Consider the following 23,767-nt stretch of genomic DNA (forward strand, 5'->3'; position numbering starts at 1 on the left):
GCATGAACAGATAAAAAGATTGGTTATTGCACAGATTATTCATCCCCTGATTACTTAAGGCCTATTTGTATCCATCATTCTATTGTGTGTGTCCCGTGAGCAGAAAGCCTTAAAAGGCATGCTCATTATATCATAACTTTACCACAGCATGTAACCCAGGTCTTTATAAAGATCGCATACTCCATCTTAACTTGGGTTACTCCAAGCATCTACACTATTGGAAGCATGTGGTTAATGCAGTTCTGTCACAATACAACAGCTTGATGTTATCTCAGACATTTATGCACCTGTGAACGTGAAGTTTGTATGTAATAAATGTCTGTTGGGACTCTTCAATACATCGTCCAAACCTAGTTTCTTATGTTACAAGGGATAACATAAGCATTGCTATCTCAAGTAAAATGCCCTGCAGGAGGCAAAACCTACATCAAGCTCAAGACAGCTGTATGATGGAACACTCATCACTTGATGAGAATCAAGTCAATGACACTAAAGCTTGCGACCTCCAGGAAAGAGCATTTCACAAGATTGGTTTACAATATCTACCCTTCTCCCATCAACACCAGTACAGCGGACTGCTGTTAGTCACTAAAGGTTTCTTTAACAGCACCTCCCAGTACTCCAAGCTTATCAGCGAAAAGAATAAAAGCAATAAGAAAGACACCTTCTCCAACTCACAATGACTTGAGATCACATTGCCTGTCATTCCTTCCTCTTAATATTCTTTTGTAAACCACCACCATTTTCTTGGGGAAATTAGAAACAGGCAATAAATCCAGTCCATGTTGACACTATATAGAAATACTATTTATTGGTTGCCAATCATACTGTGGTTTATGGGATACTACTGTTTCCAAAATGATGGTCCCATTTGCCTTCATAACAAGAACTGCACTTCAGAGTTATCTGTCATTTGAGAGCTGTCTTGGGAGGTGTCAGCCACCCTTTGGTGTCCTGAACTATAGACCTCAATCCTTCACCTTGACATCCAAAACCAAAATAACCCCTGCTATCAGTAAGCAAACTGATCTCACTGGTATGGCTGGTCACTGGTTAACATATAGCCAAGCAGGGGTCAAAGTGCACATTGCAAGGCACAGAAATTATAAACTCTCCTGGTTAATAGCTTCTGACTGTGGTATACTAGCCAATGAAACGAATGCAAACGTAATTTGTTTTTCTAGTCAGAGCACAATTACTTAATGCATTACGTAGAAGGAAATGGAAATTGTACAGGGAGCAATTTTAAATTCAGCAGACAGCTGCTACACACAGCAGGGAGTATCCTCTTCCAATGAGACTGCACATTTCCAACACAGTCTCAGCACAGCAAAGAAAACTGCACCACAGCTACACTAATTAGCATTTGCCTGGCAATCTTAGGGAGTGGAAAGATCAAGTTAGTGCTGCGTGAGAGGATGTTTTCCCAATACTGGGCATAATATGTTCTGCATTTGATCTGTGCTACATTAGGAACAAATAGTTCCATCACCAGTTGCTAAGTTATTACTGCCCCTCCAGCATCCAATAACGATAAGCGCCTCTAGAAAGCTAGTGTCAATGTGGGGGTTCATTATTAAATTATTTGAGTTAGCAGTTTCAAAACCTGTTAGTCACCCTTCACATTATTTTGAAAAGGTGCAGTGTGCTGCCTCCACACTAAGACAGTGGTGATGTAATTAGACTAGTCAGAGGCCCAACTTATTATTCTGCAATAAAAAGATAAAATTCTGGAAGAACTGAGCAGGTCTAGCTACATTTATTGAGGGAGAAACAGAGTTAATGTTAGAGTCCAATTTGGCTCTCCTTCAGAAGTAGAACTTCACTGTTGAAGAGTCATCTCTGGTTTGCAACATAAACTCTGTTTCTCTCTCCACAGATGTTGCTAAACCTACTACATTTCTCTAGCATTTCCTCTTTCCATTTCAGATTTCCAGCACCCCTGTCTTTTGCTTTTATGGAACTTTGCTTTTAGAGTCCAAATCTCACCCCTGCAACCAGTGAATTTTATATTCCAGATTTATTAATTAAATTTAAAACAACCAGACAACTGTCTTTGATTGTTGTAAAACTCCATCTGGTTCACTCATGTCCTTTAAGGAAGGAAATCTGCCATGCTTACCCAGTCTGACCTACATATGACTCCAGACCCACAATATTGTGGTCAACTCCTAATTGCTCTTTGAAATGGTCACTCAAACCACTGCGATCAGGGCAATTAGGGATGGGCAACAAATTCTGTCCTTGCCAGCGACACCCACATCCCACATAAAAACAAAGAAAGATTTGCTAGGCACCAACACTAGAGATGCGACCGTTAGGAGTAAGATTTGTTAGGCACAGTGCAGAAGAGGCTATCTCTGCTGAAATGCTGAAAATGAACTTCTCTTGGCAGAAAGGTCTGCATGGAAGAGTTGGACCGAAGGGTCTGTTTGCACGCTGTATGACTCAATAAATGGACAACTTATCACTGATCAATCGCTTTCACTCTTTGAACTGATCGACTGTGAATTTAAATTTCGGGAAGAATCTGTCTGTAAGTCGACAAGGGTCTCTTTAAATATGCAGATCCAGCTCAGGTGGCATCATCTTGTCCATTTCATTATGACAACTGAATTTCTGTCAGATCAAGTTTGTATTTTCCAAAGTTCTGTTGTTCAAAGGATAGTCTAAGACTAACTCAAATTCCGTTGTGTCACAATTTAAATTGTATGTACACACACGCGCGCACACACACACACACACACACACACACACACACGGCAATATTTATTCTTAATTTATAGTTGCTCTTCAGTATGTGATGGGCATTTTGATAAGGGGCTACAACCAAAGCATGCCTTTGCTTTTTCCATAAACTGATAGAGTTGCCTTATTTCTGGAACATTCTATCTTTATTGCAGGTTTGTGTCTCTTAAGCGTACACTGTCATGCTTTTTTGGAATCTGGGTTTAATCCGTCCTCTGAAAAATTCCTGACCTGTTGTGCAAAGTAGGGCAGTGACAGACACATCAGGACGGAGGTTATCTCAGCCACAGATTAGCCCAAACCCCACTCATCCTCTTCAGGTGGGAACTGAAGAGAGTTTTAAGGGGAAACAAGGAAGTGGAATTGAGCAACAATCAGATTGGCCTTAATTATATTAAATGACAGAGTGCAGGACAGGGCAAATTACCAACTCTTGCTTGTAAATTCTTAGTTTCAATCCTTCATTGGTCTTACCCCTCCCTATCGATTACCTCCTGCAGCCCTACACCTCCAATATCTCTGCATTCCTCAAATTCTGGTACCTTCTATCTCCTCAATTTATCAAAGTTCTACCATCAGGTGTCTTAGACCCAAACTCTAGAATCCCCTCCATAAAACTCTCCATCTCTCTCCCTCTCGCATTCCTCCTTTAAGACATGCCTCAAAATATATTTACAAGCAGTTCTATAACGCGATGGTTACGTTCTTATGCAACCCCGTGTTAAATAAAAACGCACTTCAGAAACAGCGCTTGAAGTGTTGGTGGTTAATCACATTATAGCCAACACACATTTTAAAAGTTCGCTCTTGGACAACAGTGTCTCCAATTTGTCAATCACATTACAGCAAATTTGCGTTAACAAAATGTGCGTTACAGCAAAACGACCTGTATTTGATGTATTTTCGTATGGCGACCATATTGCTAGATTCTGATTCAAAGGCTTGAGATGATAATCAGGATGCACAAATGCAAATGGGACCATGGCAAGTAATGAATTTAAATCAATTAGTTAAGTAAAATCAGGAATAAAAAAACTAGCATCAGTAACAGTGACTATGAAACTACAAGACTACCACAATAAGGCATGTGATTCACCAACCTCTTTTGGAGAAGGAAATCTACATTCACCTACATGGTCTCCAGACCATCAGCAACATGGTTAAATCTTTGATTAAATCTTAAATACCCTCTGAAGAAGCCAAGTAAATCATTCAGTTGCATTTAGGAAGTACAATTAGAGATAGGAATAATATATTGGCCTTTTTATGAATGAGCGAAAGAACAACTTTGGTCACCTCTCCTAACATATCCGTGTGGTCAAGTATCAATTTTTGTTTGATAATTGCTCCTGTGAAGCACCCTGGGACATTTAACACCATAAAAAGCATTCCAAATGCAAGCTGCTGTTATTTTCTCTCGCAGTTACAGTCCCTTGAGAATCAAAGAAAAAAAAAGGGAAGAAGTTGGTTCTGAAATATTTTTTTTAGAAGTAAAATGATATTTCAGCCATCTGGACTGTGGTTGTGGCTCCCTTCACTGCAAGCTTTACAAGCTGTTTCTGAGTAACACAGATTTGAATCAGCAAGAATGGTCACTGAAAATGTGGTTTTCAATAAACATTAAGAGTATTTCTAAAATCTGAACCTACACATTATATACAAGAACATTAGTGACAGACAATTGCAAGTGGAGAGCAGAAGACAAAAAGAACTATCCAAAAGGAAAACAAAAGCATGGGGTGTTCAAGGCAGCAGATTGCCATCTTATATGAAAATGCCAGGCTAGGGTCCCATAAAGACTCTCTCTGAACTTCAAAAAAGGGTATTCACAAACATGAATCCAGTTAGGTTATGAGCCCAATCTGATTGAACAGCCTGATACCGCCAACCAACCACAAAAAATTGGCAAATAAATGAAATGCGGCCCGATAATTGCAGCCATAACACAGTATGCTACACCCTCAAATCTCATCCAAGACTGTAACGTCACAAACAAATTAACAATCAGGTTAAGATTAGGGAGAGATGGGAGATCAGGTGAAAATAGTAAAACAAAGATGCAAGTCAATAAAATGCTGTGTCCCCAATCTCCAATCAGGGCAGTCATTGCCAGCCCTCTATTTTTGCGTGAAATCTCATCTATAATTGATACTGTGGGCTCAGTATTCCAATCTTGGTCTATGATCTTTAGGAAGCTTTTCTCCATCATTATGGTTACAAATGATGTTTTTTTCTTTGCACACTTACATCATTTAATTGCACATGTCAATTTAAAATACAATCCAAAGATCTTACATTCTCTGAAACACCATTTCCCTACGACAAACCCCAGCTGCTGCTGTAATTGCTCCATTTTCAATTTGATCTGAATCTGTTTGTGTACCAATGCAATGGTTCCCTGGCCACTTCATCTCCCTACACAAGTGCCAACCCTTCCCAGAGTGATCCATCAATTATATTTTCATTCACAGGAAGCTAGCTCTTAAATTTTAACTGGAGGAAATGAATCTGAAACAATTTGAACACAGCTTCATTGTGAAACTATTCGTGCCCTCTTCACCTCCACTTACTGCTTGTTTTGCCTTCTCCATAATTTTGAGCAACAAAAGTATATGCAGCAACTGATCCTGGGTTTTGCCAGTGATATCCTGCATTCACTAACACTTTTTTTAAAAATGTTATGCTCTTTGGCCTGTCCTCTCCATTTTGCAGAGGCCACAGTTACCCAAAACCTTACAGCTGTGCCCTCTTGGTGCTTCCAAAATCCTCACCTCAGTGCATACTACAGCCAATTTCAAACCACATGGGAGACAATACTTCCAAACTTGCTCAAACGACTAACACAACAAGCAAATTTGCCAACCTGTTACAATTCCTGTCCTCCATCCCACTAGCAACCAATCCCTTCATCCTCACCCATCAGTGATAAACACCTCTGGAATTCTTGCACGACATTCTAATACTTCTTAACTCTCTCTATGATTGGGTGCCCAGTACTCAAGCATTTCATTCACCAATGTTTGTAGTTTCCTTCCTCCTTATTATGTCTCCTCTGGCTGACGAAAAGCAAACTATTTCCACCCTAGCTAAATGGAAGACACTATAGAAGGAATTGCATGGAACCTGTAAGTTTTTTTTACAATGCACACAGTCATAAAGTAATACAACATGGGAAACAGGCCATTCAGCCCAAACTGGTCCATGCACTCTTTCCAGTTTAACTAAGTCTTTCCTATATCACAATACTCCAAGTGCAGCTTCACCAACAACTTGAACAACTGCAACAAAACATTCCAACTCCTATACTCAATGCCTTGATCGACGAAGGCCAGCATACTAAATGACTTCTTCACCACTGTCTACCTGTGACGCCACTTTCAAAGAACTATGTGCTTACATTCCGCAGTGCCTTTGTTGCACATAGGGAGGGTTAGGTGAGCCAGCAGGTTCAGTCATTTCCCAGAGATTGGCAAGTACAAAGCTGGACAGTGACAGTGACATTCAATAATAAGTGAATACAAACACACAGCTTTTCTACAAGAACTTATCCCTAACCACTCTGTGACCACTAATGCACGACAATGATAAGGCATGCCAAAACATTGAGCTCTTAAGTTAGTCCCAACAAAGACAATGATAATATCCATGAAAGATAATAACACCAATGTAATATCTGATTGATGGGCGGCACGGTGGCACAGTGTGGCACTGTTGCCTCACAGCGCCAGAGACCCGGGTTCAATTCCTGACTCGGGCGACTGACTGTGTGGAGTTTGCACATTCTCCCCGTGTCTGCGTGGGTTTCCTCCAGGTGCTCCGGTTTCCTCCCACAATCCAAAAATGTGCAGGCCAGATGAGTTGGCCATGCTAAATTGCCCGTAGTGTTAGGTAAAGGGGTAAATGTAGGGGAATGGGTGGGTTGCGCTTCAGCGGGTCGGTGTGGACTTGTTGGGCCGAAGGGCCTGTTTCCACACTGTAAGTAATCTAATCTAATCTAATCCCTACAAATTATATTTACAGCAAAATCACAATAAATCAAAACGTAGGAGGACTACCCACAAATTTGTGTTAAGTGGTAGTTCAAGATATTCAAGGGAGTCCCTATGTAACCTGATTTGCCTTCAGATACACTATCAAATATGCCTAGCAAACCTGCTAGAACTCGAGGATATAACAAGCAAGTTAGGCAAAGAAGACCCAGTAGACGTGATTTATTTGGATCTCCAGAAAGCCTGTGACAAGGTGCTGCACAGGAAAATGCTGAATAAGGTAAAAGCCCATGGTGTTAAGGGAAAGGTTATAGCATGGATAAGATTGGCTAACTGGTACAAGGCAGAGAATGGGGATAAAAGGGTCTTTTTTCAGGATGGCAGCCGTGATTATTGGAGTTCCGCAGGGTTAAGTGTTGGGATCACAACTATCCGCGTTATATATTAATGATCTGGACAAAGGGGTATTTGTGCTAAGTTTGCAAATGACACAAAGATAGCTGGAGGGACAGGTGGTGTTGAGGAGACATGGAGGCTGCAGAAGGACTTGGACCAGCTAAGAGCATGGGCAAAGTGGCAAATTGAATACAATGTGACAAATTGTGAGGTTACACACTATTTGGAACAATAGAGGCATAGGTTATTTTCTAAATGAGGAAAGGGTTCAAAAATCTGAAACACCAAGGGACTTGGGAGTCTTAGATCAGGATTCTCAACATTAACATACAGGTTCATTTGGTAGTTACAAAGGCAAATGCATTCATTTTAAGAGGGCTAAAATACAAGAGCAGAAATATAATGCTGAGACTGTAGAAGGTTCTGCTCAGGAGAAAGTGAGGACGTCAACTGTCCTGCTCCTCAGATGCTGTCTGACTGACTGTGTTTTTCCAGCACCACACTTTTTGACTAAGGCTCCGGTCAGACCACAATTAGAATACTGTGATCAGTTTTGAGTCCATACCTAAGGAAGGATATGCTGGTTTTGGAGGGGATTCAGAGGAGATTTACGAGCATAATCCCAGGGATTAAGGGTTTATCACAGGAGGAGCTGTTGAGGACTCAGGGTCTGTGCTCAATAGAGTTTAAAGTATAGGTTGGAGGGCATCTCTGTGAAACTTTCAGAATACCAAGAGGCCTGGATACAATGAGCATGGAGAAGATGTTTCCACTAGTATGAGAGACTAGGGTTTAAGGGCACAACCTCTGAATGAAAGCACAACACGTTAAAACTGAGATGAGGAATTTCATCAACCAGAGGGTAGTGAATAGGTGGAATGCTTTGCTGCAGGAGGCTGTGGAGGCCAAGGCATTGAGTGTTTTTAAGACAGAGACAGATAGGTTTTTCATTAGATGAAAAACCTATCAGCTATGATTGAATGGCAGAGGAGACTGGCTGAATGCTGCTCCTATGTTTTATCTATCTTATTAAAAAAGTGAAAATACTGATATAGTAAATAGTGGAAAGTGTATTTATTTTCCAATTTGCTCAAACATTATACAATAAAAGTTATTGAAAATAAACTAGGGATTGGCTCTGGAAAACTAATTGCTTTTTTGCTTTACATGCTGCCTGCAGATGAGCCTGCATGTCATCAATGCAATCAAGCATGTTTTCTGTGTCTATGTACTGCACAGGGAAATCCTAGAGCGTTTCTACTGCCTTTGCATTGAATTCACAATTGCCTTAACAGTACAGAGTATGGTGTCATCCACTACAGCAGACGCTTTCATGGGTGCCTTCGCTGAAATTTCCATACTGCTTCCTGCAGCAAAAAAGACTTTGTCAAGTTGGTTGGGCTCACCCTGCCTCTCTGTAATTTTGGCATTATGCGCAGTTGTAGCCAAGTTGAACACAGCATGGTGAAAACAATCAATTGAAGCTTCTGTCATCATCTTCCATACCTCCTTCATAGTAACATTGGTATCTAGACAGTTGCTTTGTACTTCTGCTTACTGATTACCTTAATAACTTGAGCAATTTGGTAAAAGATGTTTTAGCAGTGTTTTAACTATCGCTTGATCCATGTTCATTTCTTGACAAAGACCCTTTGAGTCATCCATCATTCAGGTGAACTCCATGCGGGCCAGTCTTTTTGCCAAGGCAACATGCTTTTCCCTTAGGATTAGGCTAGAGATGGGCACATTCATCCCTCAAGCTTCCTTGAAAGACTTCAGCAAAGTTTCTTCAATGTTGGGATAGGCAGCTGTTCCCTTTCTCTTCCTTACTAGAGAGAATGTCTGCTGTCAAACTGTTTTAAGATGCTTGTCTTATGCTTCAGATATTTGAAAAATGATTGAATGGTTGATGGTGATATCTTCCACTGCTTTAGCTATGTCGGCTTTCATTTCACACCATGGTTTCTCGTTTGCTGTATAAACTTTGTTTGGTCTCCCATCAATAGCACTTAATTTTCTCAAAGATTTAGCCATATTTGCAGGGACTGAACACTCTTTAACAGAGAAACCTTGATGTCAAATGGTGATTTTCCCATGATTTCATGCTCTGGCATGGCCCATCTTCACTCCAATTGGTTGGTGTAATCATTTGACAAGCATGTGTAATTTTGGCTGAACCAGAGTTACCAGATGAAACGTTGGTGTATCGTAGGCATTCTTCAATTGGATTTCCTTCCCTACCAGTGAGAATAGCAGGCAACTGTATTACAACCAGAGTTTTGGGTTATCTGAATTTGACTCATTGTGTTTTCACTGCAATTTTAAGAAAATCACTAATCCTACCTTTATATTCTCAATGAATCATATGTGAATAGTAATGGAGTTGGAAAGGAGAGTTGTGGCCATGATGCAAAGCCATACCCATCTTGCAGGATGTTCTTTGTAGCTTGGATGTACTTACTGCATCAGCTGAAAGTAAGCTTCACCAATAATTGCGTGAGATTACATTTGTCTCCCATGCCCACCATTAAGGATATTTTCTAATCAAGATATCAGGGGTGTTATGACATCTCTGGTGCAGAAGAGACTTAAATCTGGGCTTCCTGATTCATAGGTAGGGGCACTACCACTGCACCAGAAGAGCTCTGCCCAATGTCGATACTTTACATCTTAATTAGAATCACATGGGAACTGATAAAAAGGGAGCAAGTGGAATTCCCATCCAATTCTCAAGCTGACATCAGAAATGGGGTTACAAGGATACAATTTCAGAAAAAAATTGTCTGTACAAGGTAATGATTAGGATGTCACAACACAGGCAAAATAAAAGCTGTTGTTTTCTCGGTCAACCTTTGAGGCAAAGATGACCATGCTCATTCTTTGGACTAGGTAAAAACAATGACTGCAGATGCTGGAAACCAGATTCTGGATTAGCGGTGCTGGAAAAGCACAGTAGTTCAGGCAGCATCCGAGGAGCAGTAAAATCGGCGTTTCAGGCAAAAGCCCTTTGTCAGGAATACCCGATGAAGGGCTTTTGCCCGAAACGTCGATTTTACTGCTCCTCGGATGCTGCCTGAACTGCTTTTCCAGCACCACTAATCCGGAATCATTCTTTGGACTGTTTGCTAGAGTTCCACAGCAAGTTTTTGACTGCTAATCTGCAACTAGAAGGTTCTATTTGCAACCAAAAAGAGAAATTGCTGGAAAATGTCAGGTCTCTCAGAATAAGTGTCACCGGACCCAAAACATTAACTAATTTTTTTCCATAGATGCTGCCAGACCTGCAGACTTTTATCAGCAATTTCTGTTTTTGGTTTCTGATTTCCAGCATCTGCAGTTCTTTTGATTTTTAATTAGGTTCTATTGTAAATAGGATTTGGGTTTGAATGAGTTGCCGGTTGAGAGTTCCTCTGTTTGTATTTCCTCTCTGCCTCTGACATAAGCCTGCTTTTGAAGGAGGCCACACTTTTTTTGCTTTGGTTGTGCCAGGTGCAGCATTACTAGATGAGCTTTTCCCGATGTATAAAGTCAATGTCAAAACTCCCAATACAGAGCCTGAGTGCCTTTGTGCTGTTTCTTCAATCACTATGAGAGCAGACCCCAGTTTCAAATTCTCCAAAGATGATTTGTTTTGGTAAACCGATGCATTCTGACTTTATCACCAGTCCAACTCAGCTGTATCTTGTCTCAATATTCTGGATGCCAGCTCAGGTAACCACCTTCTCTGTCTGGTATTCTGACTGGTCATCTAAAAGGCAGCTCAAGTGAAAATGTTTGAACTTCATGGTATGATGCTGGTACATGGTTCAAGTCTCGTGTGTATGGAGAAAAGTGGACTGGGCTATTATGCTTATAGGCTTTCAGCACGGATAAGATACTTATTCCTTTTCATTCCCAGACAGATGTTCAAGATCCAGAGGTTATACTTACTTTGGCAATCCTTGCAAGGGTCTCATCTGACAACATAGACAAATTGAGATAGTGTACTGCTGAAACAAAGTGAACTTACCCACAACTGGTTCTGGTCATTGACAGAAACCCTTGTCTATAGATACACTTTTCTCAAGTAGGCTGGTACAATTCTTCAATTTTCTCACACTGATCATAAGATTGAAGTTGTTGCATGCAATGCATAACCAGTCCAAGCTACTTTGCATTCCCAGCTCTGAACTGACAGCTGGTACACAGTCATCGGTAAATAATGAAGGGTTTCCTTGATGACCTTAGTCTTTGTCTGGTGTTGCCGCAGCATGATCACATTTCCATCCATGCGATATCTGATTTCAATACCAGGATCATTACCGTTGGAGGCACCGGATAGCATGGAAGAATAGAACCTGCTGAAGGTTGGCTCTAACATGCGGCCCTGTTTAACTCCATTACTGACTGGGAATGGGTCAAAAGACTCATCATCCTCCAAGACATGTGTAAGCATACTTTCACAGAGCTGTCAAATCATTTCAATAAATTTCTTGGGACAGCATTTCAACACTAACTTGCAAAGGCCCTCATGACTGGCTGTGTGTAAAAGGTCCACATGATTCCTTGATCTTTTCTGAAACTGCACTCACTCTCTGGCTGTAGATCCTAAGTGAGGTATTACAGGAAATGGTTCAGTGCAATTCTGGCAAAGATTTTGCAATAATGGAGAGGAATGAGCACAAGGCATACACACAGTGTTACTGACAGAACAATGTGCAAGCCAGAGCTTCACTCACAAGATAATGGTGTAACATACAGTGTTTGACACAGGCACCACATGGATTTGGTGGTGGTAGCAGTTGGACTGATCATCAACAGAATAACAACACATTCTTCAAAAGATGATATATAGGCATGTCTCATGTTTTATGATGGACATTAACAATATACAAAGCAGAATGTTACTAAGATAATGCATAGACAACAGAAGAACACATACTATGTTCACCAGTGATATGATCTCGCCACAGTAACCAGCCTGCTGAAGGCTTGCATATGAAGAATGGCAACCAGGTAGCATTGCACAGGTACGTGGTGTAGGATCCTGCCAATTTGAGATTAACACACTAGATAAATAGGCATAAAATCAAAACTCCGATTGCAGTCCCAATGCCAACAGGCACCATCTGTCGGCCATCAGCTTACTCTCCAAGCTTTATGTTTTCAACTAACAATGTAATTATTTCTTTTCAACTTGTCAATGCCTCCCTCTATGCCACTGCAAACTGTTCATAAATTATGAATCACAAGCTCTGGTATCAACTGCAGTGTGTAACAGACTGCAAAATTAGTAACTGTCCATTGAGTTTAATCATGGACGGGGAAAATAGAAAAAGCAGCGTGGCCTAATTTGTGTCAGGAGATTACAGCACCTATAATATCATTAATAGCATAACCCTATCCAAATCCCAATACAGTTTGATGAAATACAAATTGAACCAAGTACAATTCTTCCATAATCTGTACCGAATGACCTATAATGGCTCAAGGTGCAGCAAATTTGAGATCCTCTATGATCAATTCACTCCAGGATTTCGAAACAAACTTTGGAACCACTTTCAGCCCCAGAATCCTCAAAGATCTCTGCATTTTTCAAATTCTCACCTCTGATATAGCCCCGATTTTAATCATTCCATCGTTAAGGTCATGCACTTAATTGCCAGGATTATCCTTAAACTGTTCCACTCCCTCTCTTCTTCTTCTTCAAGACACTCCTTAAAAATGACCTCTTTGACCAAGCCTTTAGGGTTACATGTCATAGTGTCTCCTAACATATTTCATTGTCTAACGACACTCAGAAAAACATCCCAAAGTGCTTCACTATCTAAAAAGTTACATAAATTCAAGTTGCTTTAGGTAAGAGTTACACTGTGATGGGTGCTCAGTAGGTTACAACTCAGTTCTTTCCATGTACTTTTAAATTGTGGATTTACAAATTTGGAAGCAATATTCAAATGGAAACTGCTTTTATAAACCAAATGCATGATTAATAAATAGTATAAATATTACAAACTAATGAAAATATTGAATAATTTTAAAAAGCTGAAACTTTTGTGAGATGAATAAAACTTAAATCACGTTGGTGACCTGTGTAAAAGTCAAGTGATCTCTGCTTGCACGTCTTCCAAATGGTCAAATCATGTTGCTGATTAATGCCCCATTCTTGCTGACAGCAAGAACCTGTTCCAATTTCCTCAACACTTACTGGTGCTATGTCCACCACTCTATCAGGATCATGACTTCTAACTAAGAGGTTTAAGACCCAAAAAAGAGTAACAGATGGTACAAGATAACCCTCACATAATTTGACTCTGCTTCCAGCCTTCCAGCAAGTGTGCTCTGCTCATTAACAGCACTGAATCTGGTTTTGCCCATGGCTTTCAGGAATAAAAGCAGAATGCAATTGTGCCTACACATTCGAAGTTCCCAGGTTTATTGGCAGTTTGAACTTAGAACTCTTTAATCCACCCAAATCGTATCAAGAACAAACATTAGTCAGTAATCCTGCACCAGGAAGATCAACATTAATTCAATGAAGACTTAGGAGGGCATACCAGCAGCAGTACCAGGTATACCCAAAACGAAGTTGAAGTCACGACACAAAATTGTTTGTGTTCCAAGTAACAGAAAGTGTACAACAGATAGGGCTTAGCTATCCTATTAACCAACAAATCAGGACTAAGCTCTGCAGTCCTGCTACATCCAATCATGAATGGTGGTAGACAATTAAATAACTAACAGAAGAATGAGGGTCCACAAATATCACAGTGCATAATAATAGGAAGTCTATCAAGTATTTGCTTGCATCTTCAGCCAGGTGTGTTGAGCAACTGATCTATTTCAACCACGAACAAAAGTTCCCAGCATCAACAATGCCAACCATTGACCAATTCAATTTGCTCCACGTGATATCAAAAAACAGTTGACGACCAATCGGAAAGATGTTGTGAAACTTGAAAAGGTACAGAAAAGATTTACAAGGATGTAGCCTGGGTTGGAGAATTTGAGCTAAAGGGAGAGGCTGAAAAAACTGGGGCTGTTTTCCCCTGAGGCTGAGGGGTGACCTGACAGAGGTTTATAAAATCATGAGGGGCATGGATAGAATAAATAGACAAGGCCTTTTCCCTGGGGTGCTGGAGTCCAGAACTAGAGGGCATAGTTTTTTTTAATTTTTAATAGGGTTCCTACAGTATGGAAACAGGCCCATCGGCCCAACAAATCCACACTGACCCTCTGAAGAGTAACTGAGGGACCTAAGTGGAAACGTTTTCACACAGAGGGTGGTGCATGCTCGTAAAATTACAACATTTAAAAGGCATCTGGATGGCTGTATGAACAGGAAGGGTTTAGAGGGAAACGAGCCAAGTGCAGGCAAATGAGACTAGATTAATTTAGAATATCTGGTTAGCATGAACGAATTGGACCGATGTAGGTTTGCTCACTAAGCTGGAAGGTTCATTTTCAAAGTTTCGTCACCATACTGGGTAACATCTTCAGTGAGTCTCCGGACGAAGGAGAGGGGGGGAAAGAGTGGGGAGGGGGGAAAGAGTGGGGAGGGGGGGAAAGAGAGGGGAGGGGGGGAAAGAGAGGGGAGGGGGGAAAGAGAGGGGAGGGGGGAAAGAGAGGGGAGGGGGGAAAGAGAGGGGAGGGGGGAAAGAGAGGGGAGGGGGGAAAGAGAGGGGAGGGGGGAAAGAGAGGGGAGGGGGGAAAGAGAGGGGAGGGGGGAAAGAGAGGGGAGGGGGGAAAGAGAGGGGAGGGGGGGAAAGAGAGGGGAGGGGGGGAAAGAGAGGGGAGGGGGGGAAAGAGAGGGGAGGGGGGGAAAGAGAGGGGAGGGGGGGAAAGAGAGGGGAGGGGGGGAAAGAGAGGGGAGGGGGGGAAAGAGAGGGGAGGGGGGAAAGAGAGGGGAGGGGGGAAAGAGAGGGGAGGGGGGAAAGAGAGGGGAGGGGGGAAAGAGAGGGGAGGGGGGAAAGAGAGGGGAGGGGGGAAAGAGAGGGGAGGGGGGAAAGAGAGGGGAGGGGGGAAAGAGAGGGGAGGGGGGAAAGAGAGGGGAGGGGGGAAAGAGAGGGGAGGGGGGAAAGAGAGGGGAGGGGGGAAAGAGAGGGGAGGGGGGAAAGAGAGGGGAGGGGGGAAAGAGAGGGGAGGGGGGAAAGAGAGGGGAGGGGGGAAAGAGAGGGGAGGGGGGAAAGAGAGGGGAGGGGGGAAAGAGAGGGGAGGGGGGAAGAGAGGGGAGGGCAGGAGGGGGGGAGGGCAGGAGGGGGGGAGGGCAGGAGGGGGGGAGGGCAGGAGGGGGGGGAGGGCAGGAGGGAGGGAGGAGGGAGGGAGGAGGGAGGGAGGAGGGCGGGAGGGGAGGGAGGAGGGCGGGAGGGGAGGGAGGGGGTGGGGGGAGTGGGGAAGGGGGAGGGGGTTGGTGGAAAGGTTAACTCTTTGGTGGTAAGATTTGAGTGAACACTGGCTTGTCATGGACTGAATGTTTGTGTGTTGTTTCCTGGAGCTCAAGATCCAGGAATGTTATGAATTTAATTTGCATTCTGGGAATCTAAGATGATTTTAAAAGAACAAGCTATTTTGTAGAACAATGATATTAGCATGTTAGCTGAGTGAGGTTACCTCATGAACTTTTCCATATAATTTAGGCTAGTCTCTCGTTATGATGTACAAGCCAAAACAATTGATCATTTGGCTTAATCAAGGTTTCCCACTTTGGTGTTCATGTAGGTTAATTAGTCAAGCATATTCAGACCTGTCAATGAGCTTCTCTTCCTCTGCAAACTTCTGCATTTTATTGCTGCTTAAGGGCATGTGGCATTTTTGTAATCTTAATACCAAATTCTGTATGGAGACAGCTTATTTGCAGCAATAAGGGGGTTAGGCTGAGAGAGGTCTTAGGTGTAAAAACTGGCGTGAGTCTCTTTGATGCCTTGCCACAGAGAGCTATAGGGGCAGAGTCCTTCGTATACTTAATGTTGAGGTAGGTAGATTCTTGATCAGTAGAGGAATTAAGGGTTATGGGCAATGGACATAAAAGTGGACACAAGAAGTGTCAATCAGCCATGATCCTATTGAATGATGGAACAGACTCAATGGCCACTCTTTTTCCTTTTTATAAACGCTGTAAAATCCTGGAACTTCTTTCCTAACAGTATTGTGGGGTATACCCTCACCAAACTGACTGCAGTGGTAACTGAATGCTGTTCACCATCAATTTTTCAAAGGCAATTAGGAATAGACAATAATTTTTGGCACTACACAGCAAAGTCCAGATCCCCACAATAATCCAAAATCTCTGACTCAGAGATGAGGATGCTACCCGCTGTGCGACAAAATATAGTAGAAGGCCAAATTATTCTAAAAGTGATGAGTGAACCTGATCAGGTGTATGCTAGAACATTATGGGAAGCTGGGGAAATGATTGCTGGGCCTCTTGCTAAGATACTTGTATCATCGATAGTCACAGGTGAGGTGCCAGAAGACTGGAGGTTGGCTAATGTGGTGCCACTATTTAAGAAAGGTGGTAAGGATAAGCCACAGAACTATAGACCAGTGAGCCTGACATCAGTGGTCTGCAGGTTGATGTAGGGAATCCTGAGGGACAGGATGTACGTGCACATGGAAAGGCAAGGACTGATTAGGGATAGTCAATATGGTTTTGTGTGTGGGAAATCATGTCTCACAAACTTGATTGAGTTTTTTGATGAAGTAACAAAGAGGATTGATGAGGGCAGATCAGCAGACATGATCTATATGGACTTCAGTAAGCCATTCGAAAAGGTTCCCCATGGTAGACTGGTTAGCAAGGTTAGATCACATGAAATACAGGGAGGATTAGCCATTTGGATATAGAACTGGCTCAAAGATAGAAGACGGAGGGTGGTGGTGGAGGAGGGTTGTTTTTCAAACTGGAGGCCTGTGACCAGTGGACTGCTACAAGGATTGATGCTTTGTCCACTGCTTTTAATTGTTTATATAAATGATTTAGATATGAACATAGGTGGTTATGGTTATGGTTATTAAGTTTGCAGATGACACCAAGACTGGAGGTGTAGTGGACACCGAATAAGGTTACCTCAGACTACAATGGGATCTTGGTCAGATGGGGCAATGGACTGAGGAGAGGCAGATGGAGTTTAATTTAGATAAATGGGAGGTGCTGCATTTTGGAAAGGCAAATCAGAGCAGGACTTACATATTTCATGGTAAGGTCCTGTGGAGTGTTGCTGAGCAAAGAGACCTTGGAGTACAAGTTCATAGTCCCTTGAAAGGCAGGGTTGTAGATAGAAAGGATAGTGAAGAAGGTGTTTTTGTATGCTTGCCTTTATTAATCAATACATTGAGTATAGGCGTTGGGAGGTCATGTTGCGGCTGTACAGGACATTGGTTAGTACATGTTAGGAATATTGTGTGCAATCTGGTCTCCTTCCTATTGGAAGGATGTTATAAAACATCCCATCTGAAGGATGTGTGAAACTTGAAAGAGTTCAGAAAAAGATTTACAAGGATAATGCCAAGGTTGGAGGGCTTGAGGTATAGGAAGATGCTGAAAAATACTGCGGCTATTTTCCCTGGAGTGTCGAAGGCTGAGGGGTGACCTTACAGAGGTTTATAAAATTATGAGGGGCACAGGGTGAACAGGTAAGGTCCGTTTCCTACGATAGGGAAGTCCAAACCTGAAGGGCACAAAAGGTGACAGGGAAAGATTTAAAAGGGACCTAAGAGGCAACTTTTTCATGCAGAGGGTGGTGCATGTATGGAATGTGCTGCCAGAGCAAGTAGTGGAGGCTGGTACAAATATATCATTTAAAAGGCATCTGGATGGGTACATGACTAGGAGGGGTTTACAGGAATATGGGCCAAATGCTGGCAAATGGGACTAGATTAACTTAGGATATCTGGTTGGTATGGATGGGTTGGACCGAACGTCCTGTTTCCATGCTGTACAACTCTATGGCTCTAAGCACTGTCATGAAATTAGGGAAAAACGATAATCAAAAAAGACAGTACTAAGTATTGGAAGAAGTCTTGTGAAGAATAAATATAATCAGGGCTGTAGTACTGGTGACAGAGGCACTAACTAGAATGAAAGAATACAGTTAAATAGACTTGGAAGAGAAATACGGCTTTAGCTAGGGCAAGATTGGCAACTAAATATTCTTGGCTCTAACATCTCTAAGAGAAACAGCATACCAATTAGTTACAGCTATGGAAAGGTTTGTTAAAGGTGTCAAGCACACATAGTCTATATGGTACACCGTAGACTAGTCAGCAATGGAAAAACAAATGACAGTGTGGCTTACAGATAGGCTTGTTGCACTGAAAGTGTAGCAACATGGGGACTCACCAAACAGTAGTAAGTGATATAACACCTATTGTGGTCATAACATTGATGCTGGGTAACAAAGCAGGGATGATCAGAGCCTCAGCTAAAAGTTTCAGATTGAATATCAATTAATCCAATGGGATCTATCTCAGATCAATTAAGTGAAATAAAAATCATGGATTAAACTGCAGAGTGACTAAATAAATTACACTTCAAAAGAGCTGCAGAGAATCAATGGGCCAAATGGCCACCATCTATCATTCTAAATATTTTTTAATCAACCTGTTCAGAGATGTTATTACATACTTCTACAGAAAGTGTAACTTGAACTCAGGCCTCCTGGCTCAAAGGTAGAAACTGCACAACAGCCTTCACCTTCTAGCATTATCTGAAATGGAGTGTGGATTGTTGAACATCAAACATTAGCAGAGACAGGGCGGGTGAAGTAGTCTCTACTGAAAATATTTTGATATACAGTAACACTGTACTGTTATTTATGCAAGTGACTGACCTGACCTCAAATTTGAGTACATTTACACTGATAATTGGTAATTTCCTCAGATTTTTCAGCATTCAAGATATCATAGTTAATTACGTTTGGATGAGCATTATCCATTATTATCTAATTAGAATGAAAGACACAGTGTTCACCTGATTTGATTTCATCTTTCATTAAGACACCTCTGGCAACATTTAAAAGCACTTGGATTGGAAAATTAATTGGGTTGGGTCTTTCTATATCCCATTCATTATTTCATCTTCTCCACGAGCTGCTTCCCAGTTGCAAAACAGAGACATGAGAAATTAATTTACAGAATGCTAGGAGATAGATGTGTATTATAATTTTCTTTGAAATTGGATGAAAGCATAAGGTGAAAGAAGTAACAGTAAACTTGCTTACAAAAATACTTAGGCCCCAATGGTCCTTGGACAGTTTCCCAAGTAAGTTGTAGATCAGTTGTTAGCACTTTCACCTTAGTCCAAAAGTTAAAATTCCAGTGTGTCAACTCAAATCTCCTACCTCTAAACAAGAGGGCTGGGTTCAGGTCCCATCTGCTCCAGAGGTGTGTCATAACTTATCTGAACAGGTTGGGCGGCACGGTGGCACAGTGATTAGCACTGCTGCCTCACAGCGCCAGAGACCCGGGTTCAATTCCCGCCTCAGGTGACTCTGTGTGGAGTTTGCACACTCTCCCCGTGTCTGCGTGGGTTTCCTCCGGGTGCTCCGGTTTCCTCCCACAGTCCAAAGATGTGCAGGTCAGGTGAATTGCTATGCTAAATTGCCCGTAGTGTTAGGTAAGGGGTAGGGGTAGGGGTATGGGTGGGTTGCGCTTTGGCGGGGCGGTGTGGACTTGTTGGGCCGAAGGGCCTGTTTCCACACTGTAAGTAATCTAATCTAATCTAAAAAAAGGTTGATTGAAAAGAACATCTCTGGCATTACCAAGGGAATGCTTTACCATGGAGACGCTGTCTTTCAAAAAAGATGTTAAACCATTGCACTGACTGTCCCCAAACAACAGCAAAATATCATTTAGCATTTTTTTTCCAAAAGAGCTCTCCCTGTTTTGTTGGTCAATATTTCTTTTATTTTCACTGAAATTGATTGAAACAAATGTTCCAGATGTTGGAAATGCTCAACAGATCTGGAACATTTCATGGGAGTGAAACACAGTGAAGATTTCAGGTCTGTAACCTTTTGGTTCTGATCTTAACATACATAGGTATTTCCAGCATTTTCTGTTTTTCATTCATTCAAACAAATTGTCTTATCACACTGCTATTTCTGGGATCTCACTACATGCAAATTGCTACCATCTTGCCTATATTACACTGACTGCAAAGTACTTAATCAGTTGTAGAGCTCTTTAGGACCCTGAAGTCATGATAGGTGCTTTATAAATCATTAAACTGAACAGAATAATGTCAGAAATGCAAGATTATAATTACAAGATGAGATGAGAGATATTAACATTGTTTCCACTTAATGATTGATGAGGGAAGGGCAATGTGTTTACATGGACTTTAGTAAGACATTTGATAAGGTACCTCAAAGTAGGCTGGTACATATACGGTAGAGTCTCATGGGATCTGGGATGAACTGGCTAGAAGGAAACAAAACTGGCTTAGTCATTGAAAGCAGACAGCAGCAGTGGAAGGTGCCTTTTGGAATGGAGATCAGTAACTAGTGTTGTTCTACAAGGGTCAGTGTAGCACCTTTGTTGTTTATAATCTATATAAGTGATCTGGAGGAAAATGTAGGTGGTCTGCCGATTATACCAACATTTGTGGTGTTTCAGATAATGGGAAGGATTTTCAAAGGATACAGTGAGATATAGATAAATTGCAGATTTGGGCAGAGAATTAGCAGATGATAGTCTGGACAAATGTGAGGTGATGCATTTTGGAAAATCAAATTCAGGTGTGAATTATACAACAAATAGCAGAACCTATAACAGCACTGACAGGGCAATCTGAGCACATAGGTCCACAGATCCTTAAAATTGGTTAGGCCACTTTTGGAACATTGTGTACAATTCTGGTCTCCCTCCTATAGGAAGGACATTGTAAAACTTGAAAGGGTTCAGAAAAGACTTACAAGGATGTTGCCAGGATTGGAGAGTTTGAGCTACAGGGAGAGGCTGAATAGGCTATTTGGTCTGGAGCATCGGAGGCTGAAGGGTGACCTTATAGAGGTTTATAAAATCATGAGGGGCATGGATAGGATAAATAGACAAAGTCTTTTCACTGGGGGAGTCCAGAACTAGAGGGCATAGGTTTAAGATGAGGGGAGAAAAATATAAAAGAGACCTAAGGGGCAACGTTTCCACACAGCGGGTGGTGCATGTATGGAATGAACTGCCAGACAAAGTGGTGAAGGCTGGTACAATTACAACATTTAAAAGGCATCTGGATGGGCATATGAACAGGAAGCGTTTGGAGGGACATGGGCCAAGTACTGGCAAATGGTACTAGATTACGTCAGGATATCTGGTCGGTATGAACAAGTTGGACCGAAGGATCTGTTTCTATGCTGTAAACCTCTATCACTCTGAAAGTAGCAATATGTGGTAAGACGACATACAGCACTCATCTTTATTCGTTGAGCCATCAAACATAAAAGTTGAGAAGTTATATTACAGCTGTATGAAACTTTAATTAGGTCACATTTGCAATGTTGCAATTCTGGTCACCACACAATCAAAAGGACGTGAGTGCTTTGGAGAGGGTGCAGAGAAGGTTTACCTAGAATTTGCAGTGTTTTAATTATGAGGAGAGTTTGGATAAGCTCCGATTGTTTGCACTGGAAAGATGGAAGCTGAGGGGTGATCTAATAGAAATCCACAAAATTATGAGGGGCATAGATAGGACGGACAGTCAGAGGCATTCTCTCAGGGTGAAAAAGTCAACTACAAGAGGGCATAGGTTCAAGGTGAGGGGGGCAAATTTAGGGGTAAAGGCCAGGGAACATTTTCAGAGGGTGGTGGAATCTGGAATGCACTGCCCAGTGGAAGTGGCGCAACTAGGCACGTTAGTAACGTTTAAGGCATATCTTGATAGACACATGAACAGCAGGGGAAGAGAGAGATAGCAACCGTGCCTGGGCAATAAGGACTAGGGATCGCCACAGGCTTGATGGGCAAAAGGATTTGATCCTGTGCTAAATTGTGTTAGAAAAGCAAATTTAATGGTGGATTTTTAAATGTAAAGTTTTGGTAAAATTAATAGGAAAGATAGTCTCTATCGTTGAATAATGCAAATCTGTGATGAGGGACCATGAATTTAAAAGTATCAGAGGAAGGAAGCAAGTCAAGATAAATTTCTTTGCACTGTTGGGAGTGTGGAATGCTTTGACACAGGAAGTGTTTTAGAGTCTGCCCATTGCATTTTCTGAAGCAAAACTGAATGAATACTTGAATGAAAAGAACACAAGGACAAGGGGAAAACACAGGGTTAGAAGTTCTGGGCTGCCCTAGCTAAACATCAGTGCTTATAAACAGAGGGCCAAATGGCCTCCTCTGTGGTAGTGTAATTCTAGTAGAGTCAATGTTATGTAAACAAATACAGCAGCAATTCAGTTCGCGAGACCCAGACCCAAAACAAATGAATGGCGTTTTAAAATATTTCTGGTGATGTTAGTTAAGAGGGGGAAGGAATACAGGAGGGTTAAGCAAGATGCAGATTTACACACGAAGGGGCAAATATTAAATAGGGGGCACTTCCCTGACAAGAGCCCAGTGGCCACCAGACCTTCCTCCACTGACACACACAGTCCTGGCTTTGGACAAATCTCCCTCACTTCACCCAACGGCCGGAGCCCGTGCAGCAAACACGGCCCCTCTCAAACCCACCGGACACCCTCAATCCGCCTGAGAGCGGCGGCCGGAGGCTGACCATGACCCCCCCGGGGGGGGTGGTTGGTCACTCACCCGAAGTCCAGGTCCATGGACTTGAAGAAGAATTTGAAGCTGCAGCTCGGCCTGTTGTTGAGAACCTGCTTGAAGTGACCGAGGGTGACCCTGTCCGGCGGAACCGGCACCTTCACCAGGTACGGCGTCTCCTCCTCGTCCATGTGGTAAATTATCTTCGTCTCCGCCATCGGGAGGGCGGGGGAGGGTCAGAAACCCAGCGGCGAACCCGCTCCCTCCCACCCGCCTTCCGTCTCCGTCTCACCGGCTCATGGATGTGGGAGAACCGGGAAATGTCAAAACCCGACAGCGCGGCCTAGTGGACGGGCCCGCGCGCCTTCCCCCCCCCCCCCCCCCACGACAGCCCTGTCCACCCCCCCCCCCCCCCCGCTCCGCGCGGACAGCCCTGTCCTCCACCCCTGCCTCTCCCCCAACAGCCCTGTCCTCCCCCACCCCCGTCCCCGTGCCGCGCCTCGCGCCTCTCGCCCAACAACAGCCCTGTCTCCTCCACCCGCCCCCGCGCCTCTCCCCCAACAACAACCCTGTCTCCTCCACTCCCGCCCGCCTCACCCCCAACAACAGCCCTGTCCTCCTCCACTCCCGCCCGCCTCTCCCCCAACAACAGCCCTGTCTCCTCCACTCCCGCCCGCCTCTCCCCCAACAACAGCCCAGTCTCCTCCACTCCCGCCCGCCTCTCCCCCAACAACAGCCCTGTCCTCCTCCACTCCCGCCCGCCCGCCTCTCCCCCAACAACAGCCCTGTCCTCCTCCACTCCCGCCCGCCTCTCCCCCAACAACAGCCCTGTCCTCCTCCACTCCCGCCCGCCTCTCCCCCAACAACAGCCCTGTCCTCCTCCCCTCCCGCCCGCCTCTCCCCCAACAACAGCCCTGTCCTCCTCCCCTCCCGCCCGCCTCTCCCCCAACAACAGCCCT

General features: G+C 43.1%; 1 protein-coding gene across 2 annotated transcripts in view; it reads right to left on the reverse strand.

Moving 5' to 3' along the window:
- Positions 1-23,155, reverse strand: part of LOC140487024 (segment polarity protein dishevelled homolog DVL-1-like) — a 124,930-nt gene extending 101,775 nt beyond the window's left edge. The window contains exon 1 of one of the 2 annotated variants that reach the window (XM_072586393.1): positions 22,857-23,155. In XM_072586393.1, the coding sequence (XP_072442494.1) occupies positions 22,857-23,026 (170 nt within the window). In that variant the 5' untranslated portion in view covers positions 23,027-23,155. The remainder of the gene's footprint in view (positions 1-22,856) is intronic. The other variant, XM_072586394.1, reaches the window with a different exon arrangement.
- Positions 23,156-23,767: the final 612 nt, after the last annotated feature.

This window comes from Chiloscyllium punctatum, chromosome 16, assembly GCF_047496795.1.
Source record: "Chiloscyllium punctatum isolate Juve2018m chromosome 16, sChiPun1.3, whole genome shotgun sequence".
Taxonomy (NCBI): domain Eukaryota; kingdom Metazoa; phylum Chordata; class Chondrichthyes; order Orectolobiformes; family Hemiscylliidae; genus Chiloscyllium; species Chiloscyllium punctatum.